At 40.1% G+C, this 12,990-nt stretch overlaps 1 protein-coding gene across 2 annotated transcripts in view; it reads right to left on the reverse strand.

Annotated features, from left to right (window-relative positions):
* Window positions 1-749: 749 nt before the first annotated feature.
* LOC116851406 (eukaryotic translation initiation factor 5B) overlaps window positions 750-12,990 on the reverse strand; it is a 53,168-nt gene continuing 40,927 nt past the window's right edge. The window contains exons 15-16 of one of the 2 annotated variants that reach the window (XM_032830762.1): window positions 7,516-7,677; window positions 750-1,669 (exon numbers count right to left, since the gene is read on the reverse strand). In XM_032830762.1, the coding sequence (XP_032686653.1) occupies window positions 1,562-1,669; window positions 7,516-7,677 (270 nt within the window). In that variant the 3' untranslated portion in view covers window positions 750-1,561. The remainder of the gene's footprint in view (window positions 1,670-7,515; window positions 7,678-12,990) is intronic. The other variant, XM_032830763.1, reaches the window with a different exon arrangement.

A 12,990-nucleotide genomic window follows, 5' to 3' on the forward strand; every position in this document is an offset into this window, starting at 1 on the left:
CCTCCTCCTCCTCCTCCTCCTCCTCCTCCTCGTCGATTTATTTCTCGAGTTTCTTTCCGGCGTTATTGCCACTCTGGGCCAATTAAAAACGCGCGTTCCCACGGTCGGCGCGTATATTGCCAAAAGTCTTAATAAGGGAACGCGATGGAGGTGGAACTCCGGAAAAGGGCTCACGAATTTAGGGGCTCCTTTTTCCCAGTAAGCGTTTTGTCGGATTCTTTGTGTTCACGATGCGGAACTCTATTTCGACGTCGTTTCCGACCAGAAACAGTCTCCCTCTCTCTCTCTCTCTCTCTGTTTCACGAAGTTATCTTAGCAAAAAATAAATAGAAAAAAGATAGAAATAGCAAAAAAAAAACGAAAAGTGAAATAAACGTGTCCTCACGTAAAAATTCCCTTCGAGTTTCTCGCATTTCTCATGCTGATGCTGCGCGAAAATATGTCAGATAAAGACGAGAATTTCTCGTTCCGAATTCGTAAGATCCCAAGTGGATTCAGAAAGATATCCTGGAATTTCTGGAAGAAAGGTAAAGTTTTACTCACCGATGACTGCAAATGATAACGGGGATGCAATATAAGACTTGCATCTTCGTTGCAACAGGAAGTTTGGCAGTCGGGATTGGCAGATGTACTCGAGGATCAAGGACAACACGGACGTCAACGGGATGATTTGATCCTAAGGTGGAGAGGTGCGTATCGACGCACGTGGATCAGGTGCATCGACGATAGATATCACTCAGTTTTTTCACTCTTTTTTGTGCGAAAACGCGCAGTAGTCTTTATTTACGACCGCAATGCTTTGCTCATCTTATATAAAGGGATTACATATACAAAACACACGAGGTTCTCGCGCAATTCTCTCGTTTGTCAGCACTACGTCTCTTCTTCTTTCTATTTTTTTTACTTTTTCTTCCTTTCTTCTCTTTCTTTCTCTCACCTCCAACTCTTTTTCTCTCTCTTTCTCTTTATCTTTCTGTCGTCTCCATCTCCTTTTCGAGCGTATCTACAACGTCGTCGCCACCCGCGACGTTCCTATCCGGAGGGACTTTTCTTTCCTCTTCTTCTCGCGCGATCGCACACTTCCAAGAAGTTCCTCACCGTCCTCGCCAGCAAGATTCGCGAGTAACAGTCACGTGGTATTCCATGAATATCCCGAGTGCAATTGCGTGGCCCGACGATTTCGCTCAAAGTCCAGGCAAGTAAAGCGCGTGGCGGTTTCAAGGACGCGGCTTCCTCTTGTTCCTCTGCGTAGCATGCTCTTCGGGGTTCAACGAGGATGTCAAGTAGCGAAGAAAGAGGACGGGAGAAGTGCAGAAGATTCGCGATCAGCAAGCAGAAGGATGGGATAAGTGGTTCAAGCATGCGGCGTCCTGAAACGCGCGATGCGGCACAACAACGTCGTGGTGTCGATCGGGATGACTCGAGGAGACGTTCGTCCGATAGTCTCGAGTACCTCGCGAGGATGTCGAAGCTTCGCCGAGCGGCCGGTCTTCTCGCCGAGCTGTCGTCGCCGGCACGATGGGAGGTCCTTGGATAATGTCGTCGCTAACCTCAGCGTGTCCTAGAGTATCTGGAAGAGCTTCTTGAGTTCCACCATGAGTTGCCAGTCGGTCTTCAGCAGGTCATCTCTGAAGTAGTCTTTGCAAGCGTCTATGCTCTGTCTGCTTATCTGCAACACGCAAAACGATCGCCCCGGTGGCGGTGTTACGGTAGGAAACAAACAAATTGTAAAAAAGGAGATATACGGAGAGAAAGAATGATTAATTCAACTAAAATTATGGTTAATTATATATCCCAATCATATTTTGGGCTTGTCCTAACACGAAAATGGCAGCAGTGAAATGCATATAAGGTTATCATCACATTAGCATTATAGTGGAATTCAATAAAGAAAATGGTCTTTATGATCCTAGTTTATAGTGATTATTTCTCCATATGATTATAGTTACAAGTACACGGGAAAAAAATTTCAGTTCGTGTAACTGAATGGGAATCAAGTGAGGAACTCGCTGACGAGGAATAACATCTCTGTTACTGCGACCGAAAATACTTGTCTAAGCATCCAGCTGTACTAGAACTCGGTTGAGGTAACTGAAAGCAGCAATTGTGAAACCTCCTAAAGGAATCTTTCTGTTCCCACAAGCGCGTTTTTCAGCTGGTTCCCAGATAACAGACAACTCAGTTACACTAACGGACTTGTGTTTTTCCCGTGTACCCAAACATTTTTATTCTCAGTGCATTGAGAACATGATGAAATAGATCTACCCGAACGGTCTCGGTGATGTGTTTAATAGAGTAACGTTCCTCTGCAACACGTAGTAGCCGCTTGTACGTAGGAGCCTCCGGAACGTGCGTTTTTGCTCACGCGGGGCAACGTGGCCAATTTTCACGCAGCGCTTTTCGCGAACAGCGGCGGTAAGGAGAGAGGGCGGGCGGGAGAAAGAGATAGAGCGAAGAGAGAGGGTGGAGGAGGGGACAGAGGAAAGGGAGCGCGGCGCGCGGGCGCTCACGCTCACCGGTCCATTCGGAAACGTAACGCTTCACAACTGTTTCCGCCCCCACTCCCGGCCGGAAGTCCCGTTTCATTCATGGATCGGTCACAATGGTGGTTTTACGCGGCTATTGAGGACGCCTGCCTCCCGCCACGCCTCTTCTCGCTCTCCTCTCTCTTCCCCCTTTCCTCTTGCCCTCCCTCCTCTATTCGCCACGTTTCATTCTCTCTGTTTCTCTTTACTCTCCGCTCTCCTTGTCCATCGCGCTCCTTCTCTCTCTCTATCTTCCTCGGTCGCTCTCGCCCCCACGTGTTCCCTCTCCTTCTTCTCCCGCTCTCCCTCCCCCCCTCTGTCCGTATTACCGCTCGTAAAGTACGCGGAACGTTGAATATACAACAGTTCGCGGTAATCATAAAAAATTTCAACGACGGCGCATAGCGCGGAGGAGAGCTAATTTGAAAGTTTAAGTTGTTCGCGCGAAGGGTTGCGCGCGATTCGCGATCACGCGCAAGCTCGCGCTGTTATTATGCAATTTCGAATGAACGTCGCGCTTTTGTCCGCGTTCGCGTGGTATCCTCGGTTCTCTCGGGAACGGGGGTGCGCGCGACGGCGTTTACGCGCGACGTCGGGGATTCGCGGCAACATCCGGTCGCGATTTTCCGCGATTTGCCGCTCTTCATCGTTTTCTTTCGCCGCGCCAAGACTGGAGGAGGAGAGAAGCGCGACGTATTTGCGCGCGTGCTCGGATAAATAAACATCGAAAGTTCGGCGAGGAAAGCTCGTGAAGAAATATTGTTCCGCGTGCGTGCTTGCGAAACGAACAAAAACGAAAGCACAAAGCGACCGTGTATACAGAGAGAATAATACATAGATATCTTTTTATATATAAATCCTCTTAAATTTTACGCGCTTTGGTGAAGTGGAATTTATATCTTAAATTTGTACTCCGCAATTTAATTCATTCATGCAGCTCCGTATCGAGAAAATAAAATTGCAGACTACCTATTCTCGTGAATGTACTTTATTGTTATCTACACGGAGAAAATAATATATAGATCTTTTTATATAAATCCTCTTCAATTTTACACGCCTTTTGGTGAAATGGGATTTTTACCTTAAATTTGTACCCTGCAATTCAATTCATTCATGCAGCTGCGTATCGAGAAAATAAAATTACAGACTACCTATTCTCGTGCATGTTCTCTATTGTTATCTACGTAGAGAGAATACTATCTTTTTATGTAAATCCTCTTCAATTTTACGCGCCTTAGTGAAATGGAATTTTTACCTTAAATTTGTACCTCGCAATTCAATTTATTCATGCAGTTCCGTATCGAGAAAATAAAATTGCAGACTATCTGTTCTCGTGCATGTATACTCTATTATTATGTTATCTACACAAAGAGAATATTATAGCGAATTTTCACGTAAATTCTTTCTAATTCTACATAGAATTGGAACGTTTTCGTGAAATGGAATTTTTACCTTAAATCTGTATCTCACAATTGAATTTATTCTGCTTGAATTTATTCTGCTATCGAGAAAACAAAATTATAGAGATTATCTATTCGCGCATATAATCTATTATGTTATCTATCGAGAGAATATTACAGCTTTTTCCCATATCTTTTTTTTTAATTTTACAATGTTTTCTGGTAATGCAAAAATAAATTTGTCAATGAGTTTATTGTATTAAAGAACATAGTAAATTTTTTAATAGTTTAAACCTCATTTTTTATATAAATAGCGTATATAAATCGGTAGGATAATAAGGGACGGAAGAATATCGATATTCTCGGTGTTACAAAGTTCTACAATAATTTTCTTCCCACGTGTACAAAAAATACTTCGTTCTCGCCGGAGAAGCGTTCGCTTTGTACCTCGAGCTGTTTGGTGCGCGCGACTTATCGTTCGTGTGCAAACCGTCAAGAGAGTTATCGCCGACTCGGCCGCGTACAATCGTATACACAACACTGGCGTAACTCCATACTAACGCGCGATTTGTGTTTTTCTTTATTGTTTACGTTTTCTATACGTCGTGTATTTCATAATTTCCCAGTCACGGGAGAGTGTTCGAGTTTTCGAGTTTCAATCTTCGGATATTTTTCTCGTCATTGTCCGCGCCTCTTCTATTCACATGCTACGCATCCCCTGATATCTCTTTCTCTCTCTACCTCCGAAACATATTCCTCGATGGAACAAAAGCAAGAGCGCTTGCTCCAATTTCGCTCGTATGAGTCGACGTGTCGTCGGCGGAATGGTGGCTTCGGGAGAATCATCGTGGGAACAAGATACTTCCGGAACTGATTCCACGAACCAAACGGTAACGACGACTTCCGCTTGTCTACCAAAGCACAGGAAGGTGCTCGAAGCACGACGATAGAACAGGCCCGCGGAAAAGAGAAGGAGGAGGAGGAAGAAGAGATGGAGAACGGCAAAGGGGAGAGTAAGGAAGAACGGGGAAGGGAAAGAATGAAGATGAGAGACGTCGGTCGGTTGTACGTCGAAGAAAAGGCGCGATACCGTTTCTCACTGGGGGAACAAAGTCTACGAAATATCCGTCTTAATTAACGATCGCAAGTCTTTACATGCATCTCTAGGTCGTTCTACATTAGTTGCAACCCGATCGCAACCAGACGCAATTCTTATTGCGACAGCCAATCGGAAGCATCAATGGTGCTATTGACGCTTCTGATTGGCTGTCGCAATAAGAGTTACAATCGACTTGCAACTAATGTAGAACGACCTTTCGGGAACTCGGGGTGCTCGCGACGAGGCCGATTGAAATGCGATTCGTTTAATCTCACTGTAGAAGCGTTAACGCTTCCAACGGGGCATGCGTGTCGCGTTGAAATAGAATTTCCACTTTTAGTTGGTACCTTTTAATTCAAATTATTCGTATGGTGTCGAGAAGATAAAATCAAAACTTCTCTATTCGTACATCTGTTCTATTACACAATATTATAGATAGTTTTTCTTTACATGTAAATTTTTTCAACTTTAACAGCGTAGGAATAAACTGCACACTAAGAGAGAAAAGATATTAAAAAAAAATATAAAATATTTATTCGATGAGTACCAATAACATATTACTTAAATATAAATTCTTTGGATAGAATAAACAGTTACATTCATGAAGAGATTTTAAGAAAATGTACACTGAGAGAATATTGTAACTAAATATTAGAGAATATATATATAACTAAAATTGCATTGTAATTTTTACTATAATATTCTCTCCATATATGTTTTCTCATTTGAAACATATTTCATATTAGTATGAGTAAATGTGTCACTATCTAGTACCACCACCGAATATAAATACTTTTTATTTCTTAGATACTTTTTTTCATTGTAAGATGTCTATCTTGTTGAAGAACATTTCGTTAAAAACATAGCAATGTTTTAATAACACATATGAAATAAAAGGATAATAAATTACTGAATGTCGATCTGTTCTTCCATTACAAAATTCTACAGTAATTTTTATCATGTGAAATTCTCCCCGTGTATTATTATGTCATCTTCCATCTTTTGCGGCTTTACATTGAAATTACCTCGGCATCGTCCTTAGTTCTAGTCGACTTGATGAGTTAACACTTTATTCATTAATAGTTTATATACTCGATATAAATATACTGTTGTAAATATACTGTCATAAACGTTGTTGCATTAGTTAAATACTGGAATGTTAAAATGAACGCTAATCATTCCGCGATATTGTTATAAAGTAAATGCATTTTCAAGGTCAGACTGAGAAGAAAAATCGAAAACAGTTCGGGCTGCAAAGACTCGATATTATAGAAAATGCATCTGTATTTTCATTCGTGGTTTTAATCGAAGTGAAAAAGTGTTCGCTCGAAACGTTAAGATGAGGTTTCCAAGCGCGCACAGGGCCCGATACTCTCGCCGTCGTCGATTTGTAGTAGCCGATATCCTGGCCTCTCAAGGAGGAAGACGAAAAAGGAAGAAGAGTTGAAAGTAGGGAGAGAAGGAGGCGGAGGGGAGAAAAGATAGCGAGCTTCTACGAAGGCCGGAAGCCGGCGGCGGACGGGCGATCGCCGCCGGATGTTCATCTTTCCCCTCTGCTCCACCTCCTTCTCCTCCCCCCTTCCTTTTTCGATCTAGGTCTTGCATACTAAGTCGAATTTGCGTCAAGGCGAAAACACGTTTCTCGGTTTCGCGCGGTCTAACGCGAACGAAATAACACGTGGGTCTTCATTAAAATTCTATAAAACTTACCAAGCAATTCTCTATTCGTTTTGTAATATCAGTTAATGTTTTTAATGCTTAATTATAATTAAGGTTGAATTAGGTAAATTAAAAGGTTTACAGGATCTTGACAGATCTTTTACAAAAGAAATTAGGTAAAATTTGCAGAGATAGTTGTAAAAAGTTGTAATAGGATTATGAATTTTTTTATTATGTATGTCTATCAAGTACATTTAACAATATCTTGGTGTAAAGAATCGGAAAAGAATCGGAATTATAAAATTTTTAACTGTTATTGTCAAAATAGCATTTTTAAACTGTAACCGCGGTAACTTGAGAACGGTTTATACGATTTAATATGTAACAAAAATGTTTATCATAATTATCTGTATTGGTTTACGGAGGTTTCCCGTAAATTTTAAAATCATTTTTCATCTACTTATGTTACAAGCTCTAGTTTTTTTAGTGAAAAGATTAAATTTGATTTGTTATAGTTGCCATTTTGCAAAGTACTATCTTTTTCTTCAAAATCCACTTCGTGAACCGATAACTGTAACTCTAATGAATAACAAAAAATGTATTGATATTGATTTCAGATTACTCCCGTTGAAGCATAATTTTTGCTTAAATGATTTTAACATTCATAAAATGTAATTCTCTTATATCAAAATGTTATACTTAACAGACATGCTTAACAAAAACATTCATACTCATACTAATTTACAACTTTCTGCAACTCCTGAAATTTCACCTAATTTTTACTCCCATCAGAGTCCTGTGATCCCCTTAATGACGAAAGAACAAAACTCACTTTGCTGATGAGAAAGTCCTTCGCTTCGAAGTGGCGACCGAACATCTTGGGCGTTTCCCCTGGTGTGGGCTCGATTTTGATGCAAACCTCTTGACCTTTCCTGGCCGATTCCACGGGCTTATGGTTGTACTCTATACTAGTCACCATACCCAAGTCGACGAACTGAAACAACAAGTGCAAGATGCATGTGTTAATTTCGAAAGTACAGTACGACAATATATCGTATACTTTGCTGTCCTCGAGAGCCTCGAATCTCTTTATTAAAATAAAGCTAAGGCTTTAAGAGAATGTAAAATTTTCTTATTTGAAAAATATTTTATAGCAAAGTATTTTAGAATATAAGTATATAAATAAAAAAATACAAGATTAAAATATCGTTCTATTCCAAAAAAGCGAAATTTTTGTCCAAGAAACGCAATTATCAGATTTACATTGCGACGACTCCAAGGACAAGACGAAAATCGAGGGTATCAGCGACAGGCTGTCGCCGCAACTTCTGGTCCGCGTAACGACACGATACTACCTTCATTCACACTCGCGCGCTCATTCGCTCGCTCGAATTAGCATCAACGGCGAGCGCTCGAACGTGATTTAACGGCGAGTTCGCGCGCGATCTGCCAAGGCAGGTCTTTCCGCGGGCGAAGCTTCGGCCTGTGGTGGCTCGACTCTCCGCGCATTTCTCCTTTCTTTTCCTCTTTCTCACTTTCCTTTTTACTTTTTCCCCTATTTTTTATGCTTCTTTTCGCCTTCCTCGCCATCGATCGTCGGTGTCTAGTCGCGTGGGTATAACTTCGCCTAGGCACACCTTTGCCACGGCCGGAAGTCGGGAGGACAGCCGAGTACCTGAGCGAGCCGAGTCGAGTCGAGAGAGCCGAGCATGCTTGCTTGCCTCGCAACCGAGTCCCGACGTGGGTACGCATTTTCGTCCCGTGAATACCGGCGAGAATCGGTGAACTAAGTAGGTAGGTAGGCAGATATACCCGCATATACGTAGGCCGACGTAGGCTGCCTGTCGTGGACGGATCCACCGGGTGTTCGCGAATCCCGACGCGCAATCCACGATGCCCGACGGCTATCATGAAAAGGAAGGACTTGCGTGAAGAAGTCGGTCCTCTCGGCCGGACTCTCATTTAGATTAGAGATTATGTACTCCCTAAAGTGCAATCAAACATAAATGCTGAAATGCTGTACTTATAAACATGATTCAGTTATAAGTACAACACCAGCGTTGGGGATTATTCGATTGAAATTTTCTTTGATTATAAATAATTATATAATTATATATTAGGATCAACAAATCAGTAATCAAAATTAATCAGTCGCCATACATACAATCACAAATAATTTCATTGATATCATCAAATTTTGATGTGATCGACTATACATTAAATAATAATTAATTTCACTAGTCGATTAAATTATTCGTGATTACGTACATTAGGATTGATTATAATTTTGATTGTTGATTTGCCAACTATTTTAGTCGAAGAAAATTTTCATCAATCAACGCCCGACATTGTGCAACACTACGACTTCGTTGAAGGGATCAGTTAATAGTAACTATACTATTCCCATTATTGATATACTTTGCGAGCAAAGATAGCGTCGTTGCATGCAAGACGCATGAAAGTTATTAGTTCTATCGTCTCAGACGCGGAAAAAGGGCTGGATTTGGCATAGCGAATTCATATATTACAAATTTTGCAACGAAATCTTATTTTCACTGATCAAAATCAGTGAAATATGAAACGAAATAATTAAATATGAGAGTTTCTCCTGAAAATAAGTGACTCACGGAAAAATTCGTTTATTGATTCAATCAGGAATATGTTTATTGATTTTTAAGAGAGTAGATTGGAATCTTTCTTTATAGGAACATTTAAGGCCCGATGAAAACTCTCTCTTTTTCATGAAAGTGTACTTGAAGTTTTGACGATATTTTAACACTTTAATTATTTACGCTTAAATCATTATTATTGCACTTAAACTATGATACTGTTTTTTATTTAAACTAGAAGAATCGACAGACCGAGGTCTATCAGCAAAATTTCTCTTCGGAATAACTGACAAATTGTTTTTTAATAACACCATGTCTGACGAACCTTACCTGATGAAGAAGAAAGAAGAAAAAAACACACTTCATGGAGATCCTTTCTGACCCACGACGTGATCCCGACACTCGCAGCGGGAGTTCGGCGCGTATATAAAAGATTTTCGTCAGGCGCCGTTAGACGGCTGCGGATCGCGGGTTATTGAATCTCGGGACACGCTGTATAACGGTGTATATAGGCGAAAAAGCCCGGGCACGTTGCTCTGCCACGGCTGCGACACACCTGCGGCCGCGAGAGTGCAAAGTGGGCGACAAACCCGGACGCAGTCGCGTCCAGGATTTGCAAGCGCGAGCGAGCAAGCGAGCGAGCGAGCGAGCGAGCGAACGAGCGAGCGACCGACCAAGCGGCCGGCCAGCCGTGGTTAAAAAAGACCCGCGGCTTTTGCAACGGCATATTCTCTCTTGGGGGAGAGTCATGCTTGGTAATCGAGAGTAAACGATTGAGACACTCGTCAATGTTTACTGGCCAGTCACGACGCGACATTAACGCAGACGTTGTGTTTCCTGCGCCAACAAGGTCGACCTGTTCACCCTTTCTTTGTCTAATCGATTTTCGCAGCTTCCCCTTGTCATGCTTGTGTGAGACACAAAATCAATTTTTCTCCAACGAAAGCTAATTTGCCAAGAATAATTTATGGCAAACTATAGCGACTACTTCACCAATGTGAAGACGCAGTGTATGCATCCACGTCCTATGCAACAGCATATTGCTATGTATCAGCGTATCATATATGATCAAACCGCGATTAAGACACTTGTCGATGTTTATTGTCCAACGCACGTTGTGTTTTTTGTACCAACGAAATCGACTTGTTAACACTTTTCTTGTCTAATCAATTTTTGCAATTTTTCCTGTTACGCTTGTAAGTCACAAAATAAATTTTTCTTGAACGAACATTAATTTTCCATGAATAATTATTATGACAAACTATGTCAATTACTTCGCCGATGTATGGAATGTATCGTGTGATACACCCACGTCCCATGCAACAGTATTAGTACATCATACACGATGCACAGACGGAGAAAGGGTTGAGTAATTCCGCACTCGCGTTCGACCAAAACCGTGCCGAAGTTGAAAATTCATTTCGAGCAGGCAGATCGCGAAGCAAACGAGACATCTCTCTCAATTTGCCATCTTCTTCGACTCCAACTGCGTTATTAATTGCAAGTTTACTAATACTAAGCTCTCACGAACAGTGCCAGGGACTCACTATCGTGAGCAACTTGGGTGGTCGGCGACGACGTATTAAAGAGAAGTATACAATGAGAATCGTGCAATGGACAGCTCATTTTCCGGGGCCGGGCTCGTTTCTCTTCGCGATCGTAGTCAGCGAGCAGACGTCATCTTCGACGAATTCGGTCAGACGAACGGAGCGTGTTTATCCTTTGTCGTTACGGCTGATACAGATCTAGCGAGTCAACGGCGTCATATAGTCATGAAGCTGGCAGGCGCGTTATCGATAGGTGAACAATGACCGGTGGAATATGCCCGCCCGTGTATCCCGAAACCCACGCCACAAGACAGCGGTATACTCTCGCTCGGCTCTTGCCGAGTGCTTGATTGAATGAGCCACCCGGTATCTCCGCCTAGCGCTGACCGGTAACCGAGAGAGGCATCGCTTTTCGATCCTCTCTTGTGAATGAAAGAACCTCTGGAACAGCAACGAGATTTACGCGGCCCCGACGAATAAACATATTTACGTTCGTGTTTATATTTGTGTATGTTTTGGATTTTCCAGTTGTGTTTCATTTTCCCCAGATATATTTAGGAATGGCCATAAGTAATCAGGTGTGTCTACACTGAGAGAAAATGCTTGATATTTGTATATAACTGCAATCATATAGAAGAATAATTACTATAAATTATAGTAAGAAAAACTTTTTTAATTAATTTTTTACTATAATGTTAGTGATAATAACCTTGTATGCGTATGGCTATTAGCATTTTACTACAAAAAATATGGTTGAGGCTAAAAATAACTATTATTTTAATCGGATCTACCATTTTTTTTCTCAATATGTACACAGAGAAAATTTTATAGTGAAAATTACTGAAGAATTTCGTAATCGAGGAATAGATCGACATTCTGTAGTAATTGACTATCCATTCATTTCACATGCTATTTACATTTTAGAAAGTGAAATGTATGTGCTATGAAAAAGTTTGCGTTAAAATCAATATTCTAATGAAGAAAAAATTTGTTTGGTACCTATAATTACATAGAGAAATAACTATTATAAATTATGGTCAAGAAAAATTCATTTCTTTTTATTAAATTCTACTATAATGTTAGTGATAATAACCTTGTATGCGTATGGCTATTAGCATTTTACTACAAAAAATATGGTTGGGGCTAAAAATAACTATTATTTTAATCGGATCTACCATTTTTTTTCTCAATATGTACACGGAAAAAATTTTATAGTGAAAATTACTGAAGAATTTCGTAATCGAGGAATAGATCGACATTCTATAGTAATTGACTATCCATTCATTTCACATGCTATTTACATTTTAGAAAGTGAAATGTATGTGCTATGAAAAAGTTTGCGTTAAAATCAATATTCTAATGAAGAAAAAATTTGTTTGGTATCTATAATTACATAGAGAAATAACTATTATAAATTATGGTCAAGAAAAATCCATTTCTTTTTATTAAATTCTACTATAATGTTAGTGATAACAATTTTACATGTATGTTACTACTACCATTTTATTACAAAAATATATAGCTGAGGGCAAAAGTAACTATAATTTTAGTTAGATCATTTTCTTTCTCCCAGTATGTAATTGCTGTAGCAATTAAGTATTCTTTCGTTTCATATGTGTTACTTGCATTTTAGGAACAGAAATGTGCTATTAAAAAATTTGCTATGTTCCTGGCGAAATTTATTATCTTCTTTAGTAAGAAAAACTGACAGTCTATTCTTGCAACTACTAGAAACAATGAAAATAAAAAAAAATTTTTATACATATAAAAAAACTAACATATACACTAAAAAATCTAACGTACACAGTACGTAAACAAATGTTCCAAAAAGTCCACTCTAAATTTTGTGTCGAAAATAACTCATGCATATGTTCATTCGTGTGTTATTTATATTATGTATTAGTCTATACATAATGTACATAACACACGGATGAACATATGAATGAGTTATTTTCGACACAAAATTTAGAGTGAACTTTTTGGAACATTTGTTTATGTATTGTGTACGCAAGATTTTTTACAGTGTATCCTCTCCATGTAACTCTTATTTTTACCACATTTTCTACTTGAACTATATAATATTAGATTGGCGCAAAGAATTTGTCATTTCTCTCTCTCTCTCTCTCTCTCTCTCTCTCTCTCTCTCTCTCT

This window comes from Odontomachus brunneus, unplaced genomic scaffold (assembly GCF_010583005.1).
Source record: "Odontomachus brunneus isolate Ranch 3 - 2012 unplaced genomic scaffold, Obru_v1 Obru_scaffold_175, whole genome shotgun sequence".
In the NCBI taxonomy this organism is placed as follows: domain Eukaryota; kingdom Metazoa; phylum Arthropoda; class Insecta; order Hymenoptera; family Formicidae; genus Odontomachus; species Odontomachus brunneus.